The sequence below is a fragment of the Barbus barbus genome (genome assembly GCF_936440315.1).
Source record: "Barbus barbus genome assembly, chromosome: 27".
Taxonomy (NCBI): Eukaryota; Metazoa; Chordata; class Actinopteri; order Cypriniformes; family Cyprinidae; genus Barbus; species Barbus barbus.
The window spans coordinates 3,892,840-3,916,101 of NC_136755.1; the positions used below are offsets into that span (position 1 = coordinate 3,892,840).

At 40.4% G+C, this 23,262-nt stretch overlaps 2 protein-coding genes across 2 annotated transcripts; one reads left to right on the forward strand and one right to left on the reverse strand.

Annotated features, from left to right (window-relative positions):
• Positions 1–3,053: 3,053 nt before the first annotated feature.
• LOC306847281 (cAMP-dependent protein kinase inhibitor beta-like) lies at positions 3,054–3,351 on the reverse strand (the record flags this gene model as incomplete). Its single annotated transcript, XM_079381132.1, has 2 exons — positions 3,054–3,136; positions 3,210–3,351. 2 exons carry the CDS (start codon positions 3,349–3,351, stop codon positions 3,054–3,056), a joined length of 225 nt encoding a protein of 74 aa, XP_079237258.1.
• Positions 3,352–14,100: 10,749 nt separating this feature from the next.
• Positions 14,101–17,884, forward strand: LOC306847362 (uncharacterized protein). The gene is made up of 2 exons (XM_079381272.1): positions 14,101–14,505; positions 15,365–17,884. Exons 1-2 carry the CDS (start codon positions 14,355–14,357, stop codon positions 17,239–17,241), a joined length of 2,028 nt encoding a protein of 675 aa, XP_079237398.1. The 5' UTR covers positions 14,101–14,354; the 3' UTR covers positions 17,242–17,884.
• Positions 17,885–23,262: the final 5,378 nt, after the last annotated feature.

Genomic DNA, 23,262 nt, shown 5'->3' on the forward strand with positions numbered 1-23,262 from the left:
CTGCTTTGAGATTTCTTTTAAACCTAATGCAATGACATCTAGACGTTTTAAGTGCATCTCAGGTGTCATATTAAGGGTTGCTAAACATTCCCTTGAAGTAGTTTCAATGAAAGATTGACTAGAAAACAGCAGTTTACCTTAAAATATCTGAAGTAGTTGATTATGGCTTGAGCCTAAATAGGCAGAATCAGACATACAGACAGAGCAATAAACATACTTTCACTAATATCTCTCAAATCTGATTTTTGAGAAATTCACTATAAACGGACAACCTGTTGTAGTTTGCATTAGTAAAATATTGAATATAAACATGTAGGACATTTAATCTCCCAAAAGTATAAATAAATGCAAATACCCCTCATCCTACCCCAAATGATGTACTATGTACAAAATCCCATGCAGATCAGTGACGGCTCGTGCCAGCGAGCGCAGTCCCGTTTGTAAGGTCACGTCTGTGGTCTCTAGATTGGCATGCCTGTTAATGTGCTAATAGCTGTGAACAGACGTCCCGTCTCAAGCTGCTGACTGGCAGAAGGTGACACTGAAAGCTGTGTTTTCAGATGTGATGCATACTGTGTGGCAACAGCACAGACGGGGCCAGTTCCCCCCAACATATGCTGGTGACACTCTACCTCTATCTGCTGTCAATAAACACATATCCCATACCAATCTTTCAAAGAGTTTCAAATCTCTGAGAGGAAACCTGCCTCTGCCTTGATTATTACACTTCGTAATATTTAACATTAAAAGAAAGCTTTTATAATGCAAAAATGATATGACACATATTCTGATATGTGAAGAGATAATTAATGCAGTATTTATAAATCGTTTTATCTCAAGGTTGTTGGATATAAGTTAACATTAACAACATCACTGGCAGATATCATACAAAATCTCATTATGCTTATGGGATTGGAGGCCATTGTACCGATTTTTTGGAAAATATAGGGACTGAATTTAAAATATTTAAAATATATTGATAAGTTAACAAATGCATGCAACCTTTAATGAAATAATGTATTTCAGTAAAAAAAAAAAAGGAATTTCAAAAATATACATACTACTTAGATTTACATTAAAATGACACTTAAGTAAAAAAGGTTAAGTAAATGTTATATTAATATAAATATAATATACGTTTACAGTTTATGGCACCTAAAAAGTGCTTGTTTTTCAAATGCTCTGGGCTGCATTAGTGGATAGTACAGAGCATTCCTGCCAGTGGTTTCTATAATCTTGGGAAACGCAGTCTTGGTTTATTTGCCCCTTCTCTTCAGAGATTCATAGTCTCTGGCCTTCATGGATGCAGGTTGGTGTGTCTGAAATGCACAGATGAATCATCATTGACAACAAGCCTGCCTGCTTATATTTAGCAATAAAGTTGAAAAGAAAATGATTACTGTTCATCTACATCACTAAACTAGATGACGATCATATAGCAGAGCTGTCCACGCTGAGACATGCCTGACAGATGCCCATTTCCATTTTGACATGCTGCAGCTACTCCAATGAGTTTGGTAACAAATATCATATGTATGATGTGATTCCTGTGTATTTTAGTCATTTATAACTGTTGCTTCAAGTGTAGTATTACTATTACTATAGTATTAATACTATTAGTATTTCTTAATCATTTGAATTTTGGCTAGTATTTTATATTTTCAGTTTTCAGTTATGTTAGTAATCGTGTGTTTTTGTCATCTTTAATCGTTTTTGCTTTTTTAATACATAGTTCTATTGATTGACTGATTGTTATTGTAATACTTCAACTAATTTAAATCTCTAATTTTCATTTTCATTTCTTTATTAAGATTTAGTTGTTCACATAATAATTACATTTTATTTTATTACAAAAAATATTAATTGTTTTTAATTATGATGTACTTCCGTTTAAATTAATGATCTGATACAATGTGTTTTCACATTTTCTATTTACACTAACTCCGCCCACCAACGTGTGATTGGGATAGTCTGCAAAAAGACGTACAATATTGGTTTCAGTGGCATAGATTTTAAGGCGCGTGCTTTTTGACGAGTTCGAACCCTCCTTTTGCCAAACTTTTTTTCTCCCTTTTCAAATCTCATATCGCATCAGAAAGGCATTTATTTTGAATAAAATGAAGAAAATAATCAAAAAGTTAAAAATAAAGTATCGCGCAGGGTTAGGGAAGGTGTAGGGAGGGCTTTATTGTCCCAATAAGGCGGCATCCATTTAATAGCCTAATTTGAATTAAAACTATAATTTACACTCAGTATGTTATTATTGCGTACTATTTTATAATGTACTACAATACCGAGGTGCAGATAATTGCCACTATTTTCAATAAGTACTATAAAAAGCAGAAAATCTTGCTATTTTAACATAGTGTAAATAGAATCTATAGCTATTTGCACTTAGTGTAAATAGCATATCGATAAAAAATACTGCTATTTTCACTTAGTACAAATAGCATCTCTCGCTAAGAAAATATACTATTTGTACTTAGTGTAAATAGCATCTATCACTATTTTCACTTAGTGCAAATAGTCGCTGCCATAAAAATATCTTCCTGTAATTACATTTCTGTAGTTGCATCTATAATTACTTGGAAAATGAAGTAAAAATGAGCGCAATAATTGTTTTTTTAATTTTTATTTTTAAATGAGCAAATAGTAGTTAAAGACACCTAATATAAAGTGGGACCACAATTACTTGTAATATTTAAAATTTAAATTTTAGTCAGAAATAAGAACACTGGTGTCTTCAAAGCCACGTTCTGATGTTTCTGCTCACTTAATGTCACTCCTACCTGCTTAATCTGCAGTGAGAGTTTGATTGACCATAGATGGACAACACCATGTGACCGGTGACCGAGTAATCTGAGATATCTGCCTTATCGTGTCACTGGGATAACACACACACAGCCTGCAAGTGTGTCACGTGACACAGAGCCACAGCATGTGCAGTAATCCAGTCTTGTCCCTGAGGTATCGCCACCTTTATATTTCCTTTTCTTTCTTGCTCCATTGGATATGTTAAACAGGCGTTCACTGAGGGAGGTGAGGAGGAGTTTTCAGGGTCCCTGTTTCTCCTCTGAGCTCTCTGGAGGGAGTGGAGCCTCCTGTGATGTTGGAGACTGAGCTCCTTCAGGACCGTCTGCAGAGCAAACGCCAGGTTAATGCACAGAGCACCAAATCTGTGTGTGTGTGTGTGTGTGTGTGTCACTGACCTGTGAGTGAGAGCTCGGCTAGTTTGAGGGGCAGGTCCGACGGACTGACACCGGCAGGAGAGCCCAGGATGTCAGGAAGAGCATTACGTCGACCTGATCGACCTGATGACGCAAAATCCAACACCGGCTCCACCTCCGTCATCTCACCACTGCCATTCTACAATCAGAATCATGAAAACAGACGAATTCAGCAATAAAAAGCCGTTTTCAAAAAGTAGGTGGTCACATAAGAATTTATTTAAGTGCTTTAAAAGCAATGTAATTGGTTTGCAAAACAAAATGCAGTGAAACAGTACAAAATAAAACTAAATCTAAGCAAAATTTGAATCTAAATGAAAACAAAACTTTCATGCAACAACACATTCTGAATTTTAACAATACTACAATGTTATAATGTTTGTTTATTAATTATACACTGAAAAATGGTAAAGATATAAATTAACTGTTTTTCAAAAATGTTATTTAGCATCACTGAACCAACCTGTATAGATTAATGTATATCAGCAGGTTTTATAGGTTAAATCAGAAAAAAAACAATCTCTCTATAAGATAACAATTGCAAGTTACCACTTTTTACAGTATATGATACATATTTAATATATGTTATTGCATATAGTGTTATATCTGTTCACACCAAAGGCTACTGAGGACAGTACACATACTTGAATAAAATAGAAACTGTTGTTTCTATGGTAATGGATTAAAAAAAAACTCTTCTAGACAAACATCTCTCTTCCTGTTTAGTGGCTTTTTGTGAACTCTCTGCCCTTGTGTTTTTTTTTTTTTTACCTATTGTTTTGAGAATTGGAGGAAATTTTCATAAAAATAGTAGGAATGTAGTTAAAAAAATATATAAAATAAAATAAAATCTTAAGTATCAATACTTGGGATTTTGGAAAAGATTGACCATTTTTTTTTTTTTTTTTTTTTTTTTACACAGATGATAGCAAAGCAGGTTTGAAACTACACGAAAATAACTTAAATAAGAACATATTTTAGTATAACAACCTGTCCAATCAAAAATGTTGATACCTTCACTCTTAAATGTAAAGGTGCTTCACAATGCCATAGAAGAACCTTCAACATCTGAAGAACCTTTCTGTTTCACAAAAGGTTCTTTGTGGCAAATAAGGTTCTTCAGATTATAAAAATGTAAGCAAGAGATGATTATTTAAAGAACCTTGTTCTATTGCATCGCTTGAAGAACCTTTTGTAGCACCTTTATTTTTAAGAGCGTTCCCCAAACTGACATAAACTTCTTTCAAAATTTGGCTATTGTCTGAATGCATCCAGTGTAATATTATGCAAAATATAACTTATATGTCTGTAAGATTCACCCACATAAATGTACAAACACACACACAGAGATAGCAAGCCATCTGTTCTCACTCTGGCCTCTCACCAAAAGAGTTAATCTAGTTTACTGTAGGTCTGGAGGGCATCATCTCCCCATCCTGTCCTCTGTGGGAATGCCCTTCTTGCCAAAACTTCAAACTCAACAATCTTTTTTTTTTTATTTACATGCATTAATTTAGCAGATGCTTTTATCCAAAAAGATTTGCAAAACTAATAGGAACACATAGGAACACCTATGTTAGAAGGATTCTTAAATGCACTATACATATATGATTGAATGATGAATGATGCATTTCTATAACGCTTTTATGGTGTATTGCCGTACACCCAAAGCGCTTTACAATCATGTGGGGATCTCTCCTCAACCACCACCAGTGTGCAGCATCCACTTGGATGATGCGATGGCAGCCACAGTACAACGGCGCCAGTACACTCACCACACACCATATATATACAGTATCTCACAGAAGTGAGTACACCCCTCACATTTTTGTGAACACTGAAGAAATGACACTTTGCTACAATGTAAAGTAGTGAGTGTACAGCTTGTATAACAGTGTAAATTTGCTGTCCCCTCAAAATAATTCAACACACAGCCATTAATGTCTAAACCGCTGGCCACAAAAGTGAGTACACCCCTAAGTGAAAATGTCCTAATTGGGCCCAAAGTGTCAATATTTTGTGTGGCCACCATTATTGTCCAGCACTGCCTTAACCCTCTTGGGCATGGAGTTCACCAGAGCTTCACAGGTTGCCACTGGGGTCCTCTTCCACTCCTCCATGACGACATCACAGAGCTGGTGGATGTTAGAGACCTTGCGCTCCTCCACCTTCCGTTTGAGGATGCCCCACAGATACTCAATAGGGTTTAGGTCTGGAGACATGCTTGGCCAGTCCATCACCTTTACCCTCGGCTTCTTTAGCAAGGCAGTGGTCGTCTTGGAGGTGTGTTTGGGGTCGTTATCATGTTGGAATACTGCTCTGAGGCCCAGTCTCTGCTTCAGTATGTCACAGAACATGTTGGCATTCATGGTTCCCTCAATGAACTGTAGCTCCCCAGTGCTGGCAGCATTCATGCAGCCCCAGACCATGACACTCCCACCACCATGCTTGACTGTAGGCAAGACACACTTGTCTTTGTTCTCCTCACCTGGTTGCCGCCACACGCTTGACACCATCTGAACCAAATAAGTTTATCTTGGTCTCATCAGACCACAGGACATGGTTCCAGTAATCCATGTCCTTAGTCTGCTTGTCTTCAGCAAACTGTTTGCAGGATTTCTTGTGGATCATCTTTAGAAGAGGCTTCCTTCTGGGACGACAGCCATGCATACCAATTTGATGCAGTGTGCAGCGTATGATCTGAGCACTGACAGGCTGACCCCCCACCCCTTCAACCTCTGCAGCAATGCTGGCAGCACTCATACGTCTATTTCCCAAACACAGCCTCTGGATATGACGCTGAGCACATGCACTCAACTTCTTTGGTCGACCATGGCGAGGCCTGTTCTGAGTGGAACCTGTCCTGTTAAACTGCTGTATGGTCTTGCCCACTGTGCTGCAGCTCAGTTTCAGGGTCTTGGCAATCTTCTTATAGCCTACGCCATACTTATGTAGAGCAACATTTCTTTTTTTCAGATCCTCAGAGAGTTCCTTGCCATGAGGTGCCATGTTGAACTTCCAGTGACCAGTATGAGAGAGTGAGAGCGATAACACCAAATTTAACACACCTGCTCCCCATTCACACCTGAGACCTTGTAACACTAACGAGTCTCATGACACCGGGGAGAGAAAATGGCTAATTGGGCCCAATTTGGACATTTTCACTTAGGGGTGTACTCACTTTTGTGGCCAGTGGTTTAGACATTAATGGCTGTGTGTTGAGTTATTTTGAGGGGACAGCAAATTTATACTGTTATACAAAATGTACACTCTCTACATTACATTGTAGCAACGTGCCATTTCATCAGTGTTGTCACATGAAAAGATATAATAAAATATTTACAAAAATGTGAGGGGTGTACTCACTTCTGTGAGATACTGTATATAATTATATACAGTGCCTTGTGAAAGTATTCACACCCCATCATTTTCTTCATGTTTTATGTTGCTGCCTTATGTTATAAAAGTAGAGGAGAACAACTGCACACTCACTTAAGCATATTTATTAACCAACGTTTTGGCTAGTAGCCTTTTTCAAGGTGCCTTATGTTAAACTGCTTTAAATAACTTTTTTCCACATCAATTTACACTCCATACACAAAATCAACTTCTCCAGATAGCAAAGGATCTAACTATAGCTTCCTAGTAGTGATGACTTTTCTTGAACAATTTGTTCATTTTGAATCTTTAATATTAAGAAATGATCTCAGAGAGTGATTCATTCATTGTGTGTTGACCGTGCATACGCAGCAACATGATTTTATTTTTGAAAGATGTGACATCAACACTTGACATACAAAACACAACAATGAAAACACTTAACAAATAAAAACAACACTTATAACACAAACCAACATTACAAATGAAACAAACATCACAAACGGCTAAAAGTGAACCAAAAACAAGTTCAACAGCACAAATAAAACCAACAAGTTTATATTCTCTACACAGCATGATCTATTCGTCCTGCATTGCATGCTGGAAACGTTAATAGTACTAATGCACTGCAGAAACACAGTATGATGCAGTTTGTTTACAATAAATTTCTGAGAGTGCAGTTAGATACAAGAGAAGTCCAACTGTGAAATTACTGTGAAAGTAATGCAATTATTAACCTGGAATATACTGTAATTTCTCACTAAAATGTTTAAGAGTGTAGTAAGATGGAACAGGCAGTGTAGAAAGTGAAGTGCATTTGTCAGAGTGCCATTGTATGCTTGTGTTTGTGTTTCATCAGTGATGAGCATATTTAGACAGATTAAACTCATTCAAAATGAACAAATAAAACCAATAAAAATAAACAGCATCAGCAACAAAACTCATACTGCACCATTCATAAGCTGTATGCTTTAACACAGTGTGAATTGTTAATGCCCCCACAATCCCATGATGTTAAAGAGGTTCATTCAAAGGTCTTTAATTACTGTCCCTCTATTTATAGAATGTTAGAGCATGTGCATGTGTCTGGTCCCCTTGTTCTGCTTCCATGGCAACCGCAACATTATTATCCACGGAAATGTAAAGCACAGACTTCATCATCCATTTACACAAAACCTCCCTGTCATTAAAAATAAATAAAATGACAACAGAATAGATCAAGAGCTATTAAACACAGATGTGCTTGAGGTTGTCATTTCTGTTCTTTTTTTTTCCCTATATTAAAGTTAATTACAGAGGTAATTTATCTCAAACCATTTAATGTACAAACTCCATAATTTGTTTTTTTTTTATAAACTTTATACTTTAAAAAAGATTACAGTTAAAAAATGTCCCATTCACTCCCATTCTTCCATTTTACAGTTAAAAGAAAAGAAAAAGAATGAAAAAAACATGTCATGTGAAAGCATGGGAAAGGGAGAGAAGTAAAGAGGCGATTAAATTAATCCTCTGGGATGGATTAGACATCTGTTTAACTCTTAACTCTTTTTGTTTATTCATCTCACCTTCTTACATTCTCTCGGTTTTTCTTTCTAAGCCTTTTGCAGGATCAAAGTCTGCTTTCAGGCAGATTAATGCCCCGGCTAAAACTTCTCTGAATTACACACACACAATGTCCTAATGTCCCCAAAGACAGTACAAACTGAAATGTAGTACTTTGTGGGGTCCTTCAGTTACAGAAAACCTGTTTGCATTGTTACACTTTCAGATAAACATCATTTACTATTTTTAATAGCAGGCCAGTCCCCACAATGTAAAAAAAAATCAGGTTTTACTATCCTTCTGGGGACCGTATCATAGTACTGAGACTGCTCTCATTAGAGTTACAAATGACCTGCTTCTATCTGATCGTGGTTGTGTCTCTTTATTAGTTCTACTGGATCTTAGCGCTGCATTCGACACTATCGACCACAACATTCTTTTGAATAGACTAGAACACTTTGTTGGCATTAGTGGAAGTGCCTTAGCATGGTTCAAATCGTACTTATCTGAATGCCATCAGTTTGTAGCAGTGAATGAAGAGGTATCATATCGATCACAAGTGCAGTACGGAGTACCTCAAGGCTCAGTACTAGGGCCGTTACTGTTCACGCTTTACGTTACCCTTGGGAGATATTATCAGGAGACATGGTGTTAGTTTTCACTGTTATGCTGATGATACTCAGCTCTATATTTCTTCATGGCCCGGTGAAACACACCAAATTGAGAAACTAACGGAATGCATAGTCGATATAAAAAACTGGATGACGAGTAACTTCTTACTGCTAAATTCTGAAAAAAACAGAAGTGTTAATTATCAGGCCTAAAAACCCCACATGTAATAACCTAGAACATTATCTAACACTTGACGGCTGCTCTGTCAATTCTTCATCATCAGTTAGGAACCTAGGTGTGATGTTTGATAGCAATCTTTCATTTGAAAGCCATGAAAAACTGCATTTTTCCATCTCAAAAACATATCTAAATTGCTAAAAGACTATTGTAATGCGTTATTGGGTGGTTGTTCTGCACGCTTGATCAACAAATTACAGTTGGTCCAAAATGCAGCAGCTAGAGTCCTTACTAGAACCAGGAAGTACAGAAAAATCTTTTCATTTTACATTATTGACACACTATTTTCCTTTTTTGATATTGTGCATTTGCTTTGACAAAATTTACATGTTAAAAGCGCTATATAAATGACATTGTGGGGAACAAATGTCAAGTCAAGTCAAGTCACTATTATTTGTATAACGCTTTTAACAATGCAAATTGCGTCAAAGCAGCTTTACATCTGGGTGGCTTTACATCAGCTTTACAGTATTTAGACAGGGAAATAGTGTGTCGAAATAGCGTGATTCTCCTCTGGCCAGACAAAATCAGCCGTTTAAATCTGGTATGTAGCATAATGTAGCATAAACAAGTACACACACACACACACACACACACACAGAATGAGCACAGCACCTTGATAGATTTTCAATTAGAATAAATATACTTTGTTCCTTTTAATTTAAGTCCCCTAAACGTCCCTATTAGATATCTATTGTTTCCATTCAAAAGTGTCATCACGCAGAACATCCACACTGATTTTCGCATTCGGTGTGAAAAGGCCTTTACAAACATGTACCAAGGATGTGATGAAATAATGTAATGTATGCATGATTTTGCAAACATGTAATTTTATTTAGCCAGGTCATCTGATTAAGGTATGTTTCACAATTCTATATCTCTATTTCATTTTCAAATTATGACAGTGCAGTGAATATGTAAACCACATAAAAATAAGTGCTTTACGATGCCATAGAAGAAACTTTTTTGTAATGGTTCCATAAAGAACCTTTAACATCTGAAGAACTTTTCTGTTTCACAAGAGGCGAAAGAAGGTTCTTCAGATTATAAAAAAGTTAAGAAAGATGGTTCTTTAAAGAACCTTTGACTGAATGGTTCTTTGTGGAACCAAAAATGGTTCTTCTATGGCATCGCTGTGAAGAACCTTTTAAGCACCTTTATTTTTAAGAGTGTAGGGCTCATACTAAGGTTAAAACCAAAATTATTAGTTCCAGGTGATTATACAGTAATTAAAAACATTTATAGATATTCCACTCCATATCTGCCTCCATAAACCAGAGATTTTGGCAATGTAGTTCAATAAAGTCCAAAATCATTTGCGTATCAGAGTAATATACTGGAATAAAATCAAACAAACAAAAAAAAACATCTGGCATATGAGCTTTGATCCAGCCAATTGCCCACAGCTCCAAGTACAGTACAGAGAAAGTTAGCTGTGTTGATGATGCAGCTTACAGTTGATTGGTGGATTCTGAATCTGTGGGCCAGATCCTTCTGCATCAGACCCAATGACAGATCTATCATAAACAGAAGAAAAAACAACTTGTCAATAGGTTGAAGAGAGAAAATCAAACTTGTATTTATAACTGTTACACAAACACCATAACTGGCACAGCAAATTTGATTGTAAAACAAAAAGATGCAGTCTCTTAATCATTATTAAATGCTTCATAATACATTTACCATTGCATTGGCAGTGTGAGGGACCTCATCTGTCTGAGCTGCAGTCCGTAACTCTTGTCATGCACACGATCTTGCCTGTTGCTGTTGCTTCTTTTGACAGCATGTTAAGTCTCCAGAGACGGTATTAAATTGCAGATTTATTAGCATCCTAGTTGTAATTTCCATTGATACAACAACACATGACAGAGAATAAAAAGCCTAATGCCAGAGTTTACAGAATAAGTCATTTAACAAGAACAGAAAGAGGACCACACATCCAACATCCAGATACTCAGTTTGGAGTTGTTTACTTTCATATCCAGCTGTTCTTGAAAGCACAGTACATTGCTAGTTCTTATGGACAGCCCTAGTAATTTTATATTAATCTGACAAACACTATTGACATTGTCATCTTACCTTGTGTAAAATCTAATGTCAACATCAGAGGCAGCAAAACGCTCCAAAAAGAGGCTTGTCTCCTCAATTTGTTTCCAGAGCACTTAGATCTTCAGTGTGGTCCAGGGACAAATCCAGGGCAGCAAGCTCAGCAGCGGAGCAGGAGTCATGGTCCAGATATTTCACATCCAGAGGGGTCATCACAGTGGCGTAACTTTGCTTTGAAAAGTGGTGGGGACAGCGCACAACTCGTTTTGCTATTTGTTTATTTAATAACTGAATTTACTTGGGGACTGAGTTCAGAGTTGGAAATGCACTTAATTTTCACTTTGATGTACACATGCATCACATTCACAAATATGTCTATAAACATCCAAATAAGCAAAACGTAACATTCACAATGTGAATGTTACGTTTTGCTTATCACAACACATCCAGGGTAGCTAATATCAATCAAAATACGCAAGATAAATGCTCGGCTGCAGCGTATTCATTAATCCCCAATCAATTGTGTGTGTGTGTGTGTGTGTGTGTGTGTATTACGATTCATTCCACTTTGAATTACTTGAATGAATGAATTTTCTCTTAATACCAGCCGGACAACTTGCTAAAAGCAGGTGTGATCGATGCACGCGCTCAACATTACGTCAAGAGCCAAGACAAGCCCACAAAATGTTTCCTCATCCAATCAAATAATTTAACCAATCCTGAACTACGCAAAACCTCGTGTAAAACATGAATGAGAGTTAATTTGTGTTTAAAATGGTTAAACTACCTTTATTAATTAAATAAATGAAATTGTTTTGACGAATCTTTTTTTTTTATGACGTTTTTATAAAAGCTCTATTTTTTCCTCCCCCACCCCACATGTAAAGGCTATACGGTAAATGTTGCTACCTATAGCATAAATGTTAAAACATCAACAAAATGTCCAAAAGAAAGTGTGGAAGTGATATAAGAAGCTTTTTAGTGAAGCAGCCACGCACATTGCACACGGAGTCCGAATTTTTTGCCCGAAATTTTCGCACGTTGAAAAATAAATACGACCTCACGTTGTCAATCACGTTTGCACACTGCCTCCGAAATTGTCGTCCGTCAAAAAATAAATTCGGATCGGGTTCGATTTTTTGCGTTTTTCGCATCCGTATAAAGCATTTTGAGATGCTTTGAGAAGGTGTTTTGACAATTCAGAGCCACCGTACAAGCGAAAGCCAAAATAGTGTCAGACAAATGAATACACTTCGTCTTGCAGCAGAGAGCACTTTATGACAAACAAATTGCGGAATACAAAGATACAGAATATAAAGATTTTATATTTTTTTATGCCTGGCGCGCACCTTTCCGATGCCGCAGTTCGATGTTTGTGTGTGTGTGTGTGTCTGTGTGTGTGTGTGTCCATACCTCAGACAGTCTCTGTTCAGGATAAATTGGTTCACGGAAATTGGTGGTCGTCTTTTTAATATGTGGATTCAGTATCGCTAGCAAAGTATCAAACTGAGGCACTGACATCCTGAAATAAACTTTGAATCTCTCGGGATAATCCAGCTCTTTGATAAGGAGGTGGAACTCTCCTTCCTCTCTGCGCAATCTAAGGATTGGATGGACCCAATATTTCCTTATTCTTTTTCTTTTTTTAAAAAGAGAGAGGACAACAAAATCATCCTCACTGCTTGAAGACATTTTGTATAGTTTTGTGAATTTTTCCCCAACGGATTAATTAAAACGCATCGGACTCCGTGTGCAAGGTCTCTGTGCGCGTGACGAATTTTTAAGATTGCGAATGTGATAAAACGCATGAGAAAATTTCGGACTCAGTGTGCAGAGACCTTAAGACTAAAATACAGTATTAACATTGTAGACTACAAATAAATTTTAAAAGAGGTACAGGATCTGTAGACTAATTAATTATAGGGAAAGGAAACTACATATCCCATGACGCATATCGCGTATCTCGCGATAGTTTCACAACGAGACTTAATATTCATCTTTGAGGACGTTGAAAAGCTTCTGACCGGCGGAAAAATGTGTTAAATGAATGAATTAGATTATGAAGAGTGACGATTTGTAGATGGTGCTTTTCCTTTAATATATACCTTACGCAATCTATTTTTCAGATACTTTTTAAAAGTGGTGGGGACAATATCGAGCCTGGTAAAAAGTGGTGGGGACATGTCCCACCCGTCCCACCCGTAAATTACGCCTATGGGTCATCATCAGTATGCAAAGTGTCTGTGTGTGGTGTCTCTATATTCTCAAACTCCGGTCCGTGGGGCATGAGGAGTGAAGTTGCTCCAATGAAAAAGCACCAGGACAGCTCCATTCCTCAGATGTTTGCATCTAGCTGGAGTTGGAGGCTCGATCAGGTCTGTACTTTGGAAATGCGGCTACACTCTTGTCTTGTTGTATATTAACTACACACCTCTTCTGCATTTCCTTCTCTTTGGGAAACGTGTAGAAACTGAGAAAAGGGTTCAATTTAGCAGATGCTGTGGGACAGCGGTGTTGTCCTCCATTTTTTAAATGAAATTTCCATACATTTAGATGTCAATATGATATTAAGTAAACAAATATACATAAAACAAACAAGCCTCAACAAAATTAGAAGTGGCTGTCTTATGTCTTGGTCCTTCACCATTTCTGACTGTATCTGTTCCTCATTTTTTTATCATCACTTAATTTTCTGCTCCTCATTTATTTTCTCATTCTGAGGTACTAAGTTGCATCGCTTCTCAGGACAACTTGTTTCAATTCAGTTTTGTTGATAAAGTCGCGGGGCTTCAGTTGCGCGCGCCTATGCTCCGCGTGCACGTGAGTGAGAGGGTGCTTTCCCTTGAATAAACATGAAAATATTGTCATTTTATCCGGATGTTTGTTATATTTATTCAATGTCTTTTGATGTTTTGGTTATTTTGCTGGTAGCCTGTAATAATAATAATAATAATAATAATAATAATAAAATGAGAAAAAATCTATCTGTTCATGCGAGAATACGTGCCTAGAATGCTTCGCATAAATCCCGCTGGCGCTGTCTGTGACGTCACAGAACAGGTTCGAAATTAGAATGTTCAGAATCTGTATAATATTCATTCTGCTTGATCGCGTTTACAACTCAGTCTGCTTGTTTGCATTCTGCTCCACTGCAAGATTCGCTCTGCTGTACAAAAATATTCACTCTGCTTGATTGCACTTTTAATTCAGTTGACCCAAGAGTTCAATATATTAAGTTGGCAAGTCTGTCTGCACGACTTTGCCCATTTATCAAGACTCCAGAAGATTCAGCTGGTTCCCCAAAACAAAACCATGCTGATCGCTGCCAGTCTGGTGATGTTATGGTGGTACTCCACCAGGGTGAAAAATAAATCACCAAATACAGTGAAAGAGGAGGACACCAAACAACTACAGATCACCAGAAAGCCAACCAAAAGACAACTGGAGTGGCATTTCACAGAAGGTAAGCAAGCGCATTATTGTATCATCTGAGCATACGAGTCATTCCTGGTGTTTGGTGCCTTTTGAGTATCGTAAAATGTAGAAAATCAGAACTTTTGTTAGTTTTTTTGTTTGTTTGTTTTGTGTGTGTGTGTGTGATCGTGACAGGAAGTAACAGATATGGTTATGATCAAACGCAGGAAAATATAAAAGCATTTATGAATTCAGTCTGAAATGTGAGATTAAAAATGTCCACCCTGTTAGGGACATAACAATTGTAAAAAACTTATGCTGATCTGGTAATAAATTTGTCTTTTTTTCAGATACAATTGTATAAGCAACGTTTTTGCTTACTTTTTTTTTTTTTACTATTGATACTCCAAAAAAAAATGTATTGACACTGAATTATTAGTTTTTTTGTTGTTGTTGTTTTTCTAACAATGTGGACAAAACAATTATTTTCTACTGACTTTTTTTTCTTCTTCATATTTTCAATAATAGAGTGGACATATTGAGGTTGACCATATCAGATAAACAAACAAAAACAGATTTCACTAACATTATCAAGTTGTTTTCCCTCCAAGGAAGCAACGTCATCTTTATGATTTAACTGTTATTTAATTTTGCCAACTTTAATTTGAAGGCACAGTAGCATAACAGAGTACACAATAACTTGAGGGTAACACTAAAAACTGTTAATACAATTTTTACAAATCTATACATAGAGAATTATTACATATAGAAGTATTAAGTATACATGTATATAACAATGTACAATCAACCAAATTTGAACATTTTTAATCACAGTAACCATTATTCTGATAACAATAAAGTATATCCAATACTATAACAGTTTCTACCCTCTTCTTATTTTGACACAGGATCTGAAACTGCCTCTACCTCTGCAGCTAACACTGTCTCAGAGACGGACAGTGCGCCTGAGACCGTCATCATCCCTGAGACGGACAGTGCACCTGAGACAGACACTGTGCCTGAGACAGACCGTGCACCTGAGACGGACAGCACACCTGAGACGGACAGCACACCTGAGACGGACAGCGCACCTGAGACAGACCGTGCACCTGAGACGGACAGTGCACCTGAGACCATCATCATCCTTGAGACGGACAGTGCACCTGAGACAGACACTGTGCCTGAGACAGACCGTGCACCTGAGACGGACAGCACACCTGAGACGGACAGCGCACCTGAGACGGAGAGTGCACCTGAGACAGACCGTGCACCTGAGACGGACAGCACACCTGAGACGGACAGTGCACCTGAGACCATCATCATCCTTGAGACGGACAGTGCACCTGAGACGGACACTGTGTCTGAGACGGACAGCACACCTGAGACGGACACTGTGTCTGAGACGGACAGCACACCTGAGACGGACACTGTGTCTGAGATGGACAGCACACCTGAGAAGGACAGCGCACCTGAGACGGACAGCACATCTGAGACGGACAGTGCACCTGAGACAGACCGTGCACCTGAGACGGACAGCACACCTGAGACGGACAGTGCACCTGAGACAGACCGTGCACCTGAGACGGACAGCACACCTGAGACGGACAGTGCACCTGAGACCATCATCATCCTTGAGACGGACAGTGCACCTGAGACGGACACTGTGTCTGAGACGGACAGCACACCTGAGACGGACACTGTGTCTGAGATGGACAGCACACCTGAGGCGGACAGTGCACCTGAGACGGACACTGTGTCTGAGGCGGACAGTGCACCTGAGACGGACACTGTGTCTGAGACGGACAGTGCACCAGAGATGGACAGCACACTTGAGATGGACACTGTGTCTGAGATGGACAGTGCACCTGAGACAGACACTGCGTCAGAGACAGTCATCATCCCTGAGACTGTTATTGTCCCTGAGACGTACAGTGCACCTGAGGCGGACAGTGCACCTGAGACCGTCATCACCCCTGAGACAGACAGTGCACCTGAGACTGTCATTGTCCCTGAGACGTACAGTGCACCTGAGACGGACAGTGCACCTGAGACCGTCATCATCCCTGAGACGGACAGTGCACCTGAGACAGACACTGTGCCTGAGACCATCATCATCCCTGAGACAGACAGTGCACCTGAGACTGTCATTGTCCCTGAGACGTACAGTGCACCTGAGACTGAAACTGCCTCAGAGATAACACTGCCCTTGAGACTGACACTGCCTCTGAGACTTTCACTGCCTATCAGTCTCAAACAGTCTCTGAGCCCAAAACTCCCTCTGAGACTGACACTGCCTCTGAGACTGGCCCTGCGTCTAAGAATGACACTTCCACAGAAAATGACACTGCCTGTCAGACTAACACTGCCTCTCAAATTAAGCCTGCTTCTCAAATTGAGACTGCCTCATAGACCAGCAGTACATCTCAGACTGATGGTACATTTCACACTGACAGTACGTCTCAGACTGACACTGCCTCGAAGAGAACACTACCTCTTAAGTTCCAGTGCTTTGGAGCCTTCCACTGCCTCTGAGACTGGCACTACCTCGGAGACTGCCCTTGATTACAATGAGAGTTCCAGGGGCTCTGAGACTGACACTCCCTCGGAAACTGACACTACCTCAGAGACCGACACGACCTCTGAAGATTCCACTGTCTCTGAGTCTGACTTTGAATATCAGACAGCCGCTGCCTCTGAACTGCCAATGGATCTGATCCATCTACTGCTCCTTAGACATCCACTGTCTCTGAGACTGACACTCCCTGAAAACCTGAGCCCCTTTTAACTTCTATCCTATTCTTTATATGGTGCAATGATAATAAATAAATAAAAACTTTTACTTTAACATTTCAACATGTACTAATGCACTATTACAGTTTTTCTCAGTCGCTTTGGTTCATTTCTTAGATCAGAAATGAAATTATCAAAACTATTGTTCAAGCTCCACATCATCTAGTCACTTGTGCACATGATAAAAGCAGTTTCTCATTCTTTTGAACAAGTTGCAATTGCTTTGGTACATTCATGCAATCGATTATGTTCATTTGTCTGCGTTTTCCTACATTATCAGTTGCTAATGTCATGTTGCTCAAAATGTATGATATAGTTCTCTGTGCAATAGTCTTACCCCTCAAAACATCTAGTCATTAGTTCATCGTATAAATCATTAAATGCTAAATGGTTGATAGTTGTCATAAACTGTCAAGCATATTGTCTAAACATTTCTATTAGTGTTTTTGTAAATTTGCCATGGATTGTGCAGGTGAATCTTGACTTTCATTAATGAAGAGAATGTAGATCAACCAATGATAAAATCAGTTTGCTGAAATTCCTCATACAGTGCCGCATGCAAAAGCAAAGTCTGTGTTTGCCTGTCTAATTTTGTATTTTTGCCTTTGTGCCCATTAAATATTTTTATTTTGTATATCAAAATGACGTTGTAAAGTTTTTTTTTTTTTTTTTGGTCAGATCACTAGTAAAAGTGTAACTGTGAATCCTATCCAGTCTCTTTCAAACAATATCCCCACATACAGTAATGTGTAAATTATACTTTTGAAATGGATATATGGCATACATAAGAAGTGCAGCCTTTTGCATTTCAATACTGTCATGCGAACTGTTGCTATAGTTTACATCAGGTAATACTAAGAGTTTGCACTATTAGGCCTATTTTGACAAAGTCTACACATTTTGTCTATCTTGTTTGTGAACAATGACACAAGGACTTTTCATTCTGATGGCACTGATATGTTCATTGACATACTTACTTTTGAGAGATGAACTAAATATTTTTAATAAGTTTCAGGCTTTTACAGGTAATCCATTGTGTGGTGCTGTTTGTACAAATTGTTTTGAGAAATGCACATACTTTGCAAATATTAAGGATGATTCGAGAAATGCACCAAAGTGACTGAAAAAAAAAGTAAAATCAAAAGTTGTTTGTTACAGTTTTTTACGATTGCTTAAACACATTTCTTGAAATTATGCCTCTTTTTTTTGCGAGACTCTAAACACGAATCCATAACTTCTAACTCAATTCCCCAAACTTCCTATATTCAGGTCAAAATGAAGCTCTCCACTCAAAACAACTCAATCTTGCTGAAAAACCAAACTTTGCTCTTAGAAATGATACACAAACAGTCAAAAACACACACACTACAACGGTTTTACACACCGATGAGATAAATTCAAAACAATACTACAAAAACCGGTAATAAGTGTGGTACTCTCCAGATGTTTTATTCCTCAATTTAATGTACTGTAGAGTACAGTACAAAACAGCAAACGACAACAAAAATAATTATTCTGCCCCAGTATCCTGTCTTTGGTCTGGGACAGGCCAAAGAACCTCTTCAACATCACGGGCTATATTGACCCTGGCCAGGCAGCAGGGGTAAAATCATCTCGCAGGCCTGATGTCCTTGTGTCATTGTTCACAAACAAGATAACACTGCTTTCTGTTACAATTTTTCTCGATTGCTAACACACAATTCATGAAACAATTCACCACTTTCTCACAACTATAAACACAATCTCAAAATTACACACCAACTTGTGCAAACTTCTAGGTCAAAATCAAATACTTTAGTCAAAAATATGTTCTCTTCTGTCAGACTCAAACTTTTGCTAGTCAATGTCTGTTACTGTATATGGCATAAATAACGGGGTGCAGATACGGTAAAATTCAGCAATAAACTTTAAGAAACGTTTACTTTCATTACACGACTGTAAAGATATCTTACAGTAGATGAAAAGCACTAGAAGAGAAAAGTTCAAAGGCCAAACAACTGAATATACAGTAAACACACATTGGAATATACTGTCAGTTACTGTAAATAAATACATTCATTCATTCATTCAGCATCCTCAGCCAAATTGCATTACAGTATTGGTAGTATCCTTGTTTGTTATAGCAGCTTCTGAAAAAAGACTTCTCTGCCTCCCCTGGACAATCATCTCTCAGTTCTGCAAAAATAGAGTGCATGTAAGGACTACTTGACTACAAATCAATTCAACAGTAATGAGTTTGAGGGTGAACAACGTGCTACAGTTTTTACTGTATATAGAATAATGAACTGTGATGGGGTGGAAGAATCACACGACAAGGAGAGCTCAAAATAAATACCCAGGAGGGTGGATTTATTCACAAACAAAGTAGTGAAGTGAATCGCTGAGGTGGGTACGTGCTCTCTGTGTCGGATTCCCGTGAGTGGTGATTCCGTGCGATGCTGATCGGTCACACACTTGTCTCTGAAAATCAAGAGGAGAAAGTACGTTAGTTCTCAGCATAAGGGAGTCCAGACTCAGCTCTACCCAGCCTCGCACGGCTTATCTGGACACGGGCAAATGGGTCTCAGCTGTGGCCGATCAGACCATGATGTGCGTTCGGGACGCTCGCCACCCCCCCCCCTAAGCGTTGTCCTGGTCCTGGAGGAAAGATGTGATAACAAGGGGGAGACTGGGGGTGGGTGGGGAGTGACCCCTGACAGACCTGCGAAAGCTGACCAGATCCGAGAGAGACCATCTGCGTTGGCGTTAGCGGCTCCAGCGCGGTGGTGGACTACGAAATGGAAGTCCTGGAGCGCGAGAAACCACCGCGTCACCCTGGCGTTGGTATCTTTCGCCCTGGCCATCCACTGTAGGGGCGCGTGGTCTGTAAGGAGAGTGAACTTACGGCCCAGCAGATAGCTCCAGGACTGCCCATTTCACGCCCAGAGCCTCCTTTTCTACCGTGGCACAGTTCTTCTCGGCCGCAGTTAGCTTCCTGCTAATGAACAAGACGAGATGTTCCTCACCCTCCTGGATTTGAGACAGGACGGCTCCCAACCCCGTCCCCGAAGCGTCCGTTTGCAGCAGGAAGGGGCAGCTGAAGTCCGGGGCACGCAGGACCGGTTCCGCGGTTAGCGCCTGTTTGATCTCGTTGAACGCCTCCTCTGCCTCAGGGCTCCAAATCACATGCTCGGGCTGCCCCTTCCTGGTCAGGTCTGTCAGGGGGGTGGCTAAAGAGGAGAAGTTAGGGATGAAGCAGCGATAATACCCCGCCAAACCGAAGAATGCTCGTACCTGAGTTTTCGTGCCGGGTCTTGGGGCGGCACGGACGGCTTCTACCTTCTCCTGGGGCTTGACAAGGCCCCGTCCCACCTGAAAACCCAGGTACTTTGCCTCAAAGAGCGCCATATGACATTTACAAGGGTTGGCGGTGAGTCCAGCCCTCCGAAGTTCCATCAGCATCCTCCGCAGCCGATCTAGGTGGTCCTCCCAACGCTCCGAGTGGATGACCACATCGTCGAGGTAGGCGGCAGCGTACTGCTGGTGTGGTCGTAGGAGAATATCCATCAGGCGCTGAAATGTGGCCGGAGCCCCATGTAGCCCGAAGGGAAGGGGCTGGTATTGCCTGTGGCCACTTGGCGTCGAGAACACCGTCTTGAGTTTGGCCTCTTCGGAGAGTGGAACTTGCCAGTAGCCCTTGGTGAGGTTGAGTGTGGAAATGTACTGGGCCCTTCCCAGGCGATCCAGGAGCTCATCCACTCGAGGCATCGGGTACCCATCGAATTCCGAGACTTCGTTGATTTGCAGAAGCGGAGGGTGCCATCTGACTTAGGGACCAGGACGATTGGGCTGGACCACGGGCTGCGTGATGGTTCGATCACCCCTAACTTCAGCATTTGTTGAATTTCCTCCTCAATAGCCTGCCGGCTAGCCTCAGGGATTCGGTAGGGCCGTTGCTTAATGACGACTCCTGGCTGCGTTTTAATGTCATGTTGGAGAAGGTGGGTTTGCCCGGGGACTGTGGAGATCACATCAGAGAACTGACCGATCAGGTGTTGCATCTCAGCTTTTTGTCCGGCGGACAGGTCGGGTTTAGTATCCACCAGAACGGGCTCCACAGCGGCGAGTGCAGTGGCCTGTTCCCTGGTCCCGACCCATTTCTTCAGCAGATTTCTATGATATAACTGCTCCGGACTCCGTCTCCCCGGTTAGTGCACTCGGTACGTCACTGGACCGACCTTTTCTACTACCGTGTAGGGCCCCTGCCAGGTGGCCAGGAACTTGCAGGCTGCAGTGGGGACCAGTACCATCACTCGGTCACCCGTTTGGAATTCCCGTGGCTGGTCCGCTCGGTAATAGTGGCACTGTTGGGCCTGCTGAGCTTTCACCAGGTGTTCCCGGACTAATGGCATGACGCGATCGATTCTCTGCCTCAATTTGGCGGTGCTGATCGGTCACACACTTGTCTCTGGAAATCAAGAGGAGAAAGTACGTTAGTTCTCAGCATAAGGGAGTCCAGACTCAGCTCTACCCAACCTCGCACAGCTTATCTGGCCGTGGGCAAATGGGTCTCAGCTGTGGCCGATCAGACAGTGATGAGCGGGTGCAGGTGTTCCTCGTCCATCTCCAGGGCAACGCTGATGTGCGTTCGGGACGCTCGCCACAGAACGTTCTTTCATCTGAAGTACTGCTGCTATGTTCTGTAATTGTATCATATGTATAAGTAGTATTGAAACCTTGTAGATGAGCCTGTAGGCCATCTTCCCTCATGGTCAGTCCATGCAGAAGAACATGGTCAACTACAGTATAGTGTTTTGTATTTCATCAGGAACAAATGACCTTTGACCTCATCGTCTTTATTTTTCTTTTCTCCTCCTATTCCTCTTTGTCTTCCACTACCAGTATTCATTTTTCAAAACACATAATCACTTGTGCTCCTGTGCATATCATCCTGAGATTCTGACCTGTGTGTCATCAGTTTTGCTACTTTGTTTTTTCCAACTGCTTACAAACAAAATCTATTCATGTCACACGATTTTTGAAACCTTTGACTCAAAGTGCAAAACTACACACCAAATCTATAAGCTATTCCTCAGCCTTTGACTAAGTTTTCAATTGCATAAAACACTTTTTTCAAAACACTACACACAATTCTCTACCTAAAATCAAACAGGAAGTGACTTGCTTTCCTTTTCCAAACACAACCAATCAAAATGCTACGCTTATTCACCAGGTCACACACACACTCCTCACATGCAAACACTAATTGCTTAACTGATCACTAACCAATCACTGCTTTACTGTAGTATAGGCCTATAAATAGGTCAAAGGTCAGAATGCCTGTTTTGAACAATGGATGCCAACAATGGACAGAGAGCAAGAGGAGTAGGAGGAAGAGGAAGAAGAGGACGAGGGCAAATAAGAGAAGGAAGGAGAGCCATCTCTAATGACATTAGGGCAACACTTGTTGATCGTGTGATCAACCACGGTTTGAATGAATGAATGAATGAATGATGCATTTATATAGCGCATTTATTGTGTATTGCCGTACACCCAAAGCGCTTTACAATCATGTGGGGGGTCTCTCCTCAACCACCACCAGTGTGCAGCATCCACTTGGATGATGCGACGGCAGCCACAGTACAACGGCGCCAGTGTGCTCACCACACACCAGCTACAGGTGGAGAGGAGAGAGTGATAGAGCCAATCACGTGGATGGGGATTATTAGGAGGCCATGATTGATAAGGGCCAGAGGAGGGAATTTGGCCAGGACACCGGGGTTACACCCCTACTCTTTACGAGAAGTGCCATGGGATTTTTAGTGACCACAGAGAGTCAGGACCTCGGTTTAACGTCTCATCCGAAAGACGGTGATTTTTACAGTATAGTGTCCCCGTCACAATACTGGGGTGTTAGGACCCACACAGACCACAGGGTGAGCACCCCCTGCTGGCCTCACTAACACCTCTTCCAACAGCAACCTAGTTTTCCCAAGAGGTCTCCCATCCAGGTACTGACCAGGCTCAACCCTGCTTA

Bases quoted from the DNA above. Each gene is read 5' to 3' on its own strand.
- LOC306847362 (XM_079381272.1), top strand. From the start codon at position 14,355: ATGCTGATCGCTGCCAGTCTGGTGATGTTATGGTGGTACTCCACCAGG. The intron at 14,506-15,364 runs GTAAGCAAGCGC...ATTTTGACACAG, and splicing joins GGAGTGGCATTTCACAGAAG to GATCTGAAACTGCCTCTACC.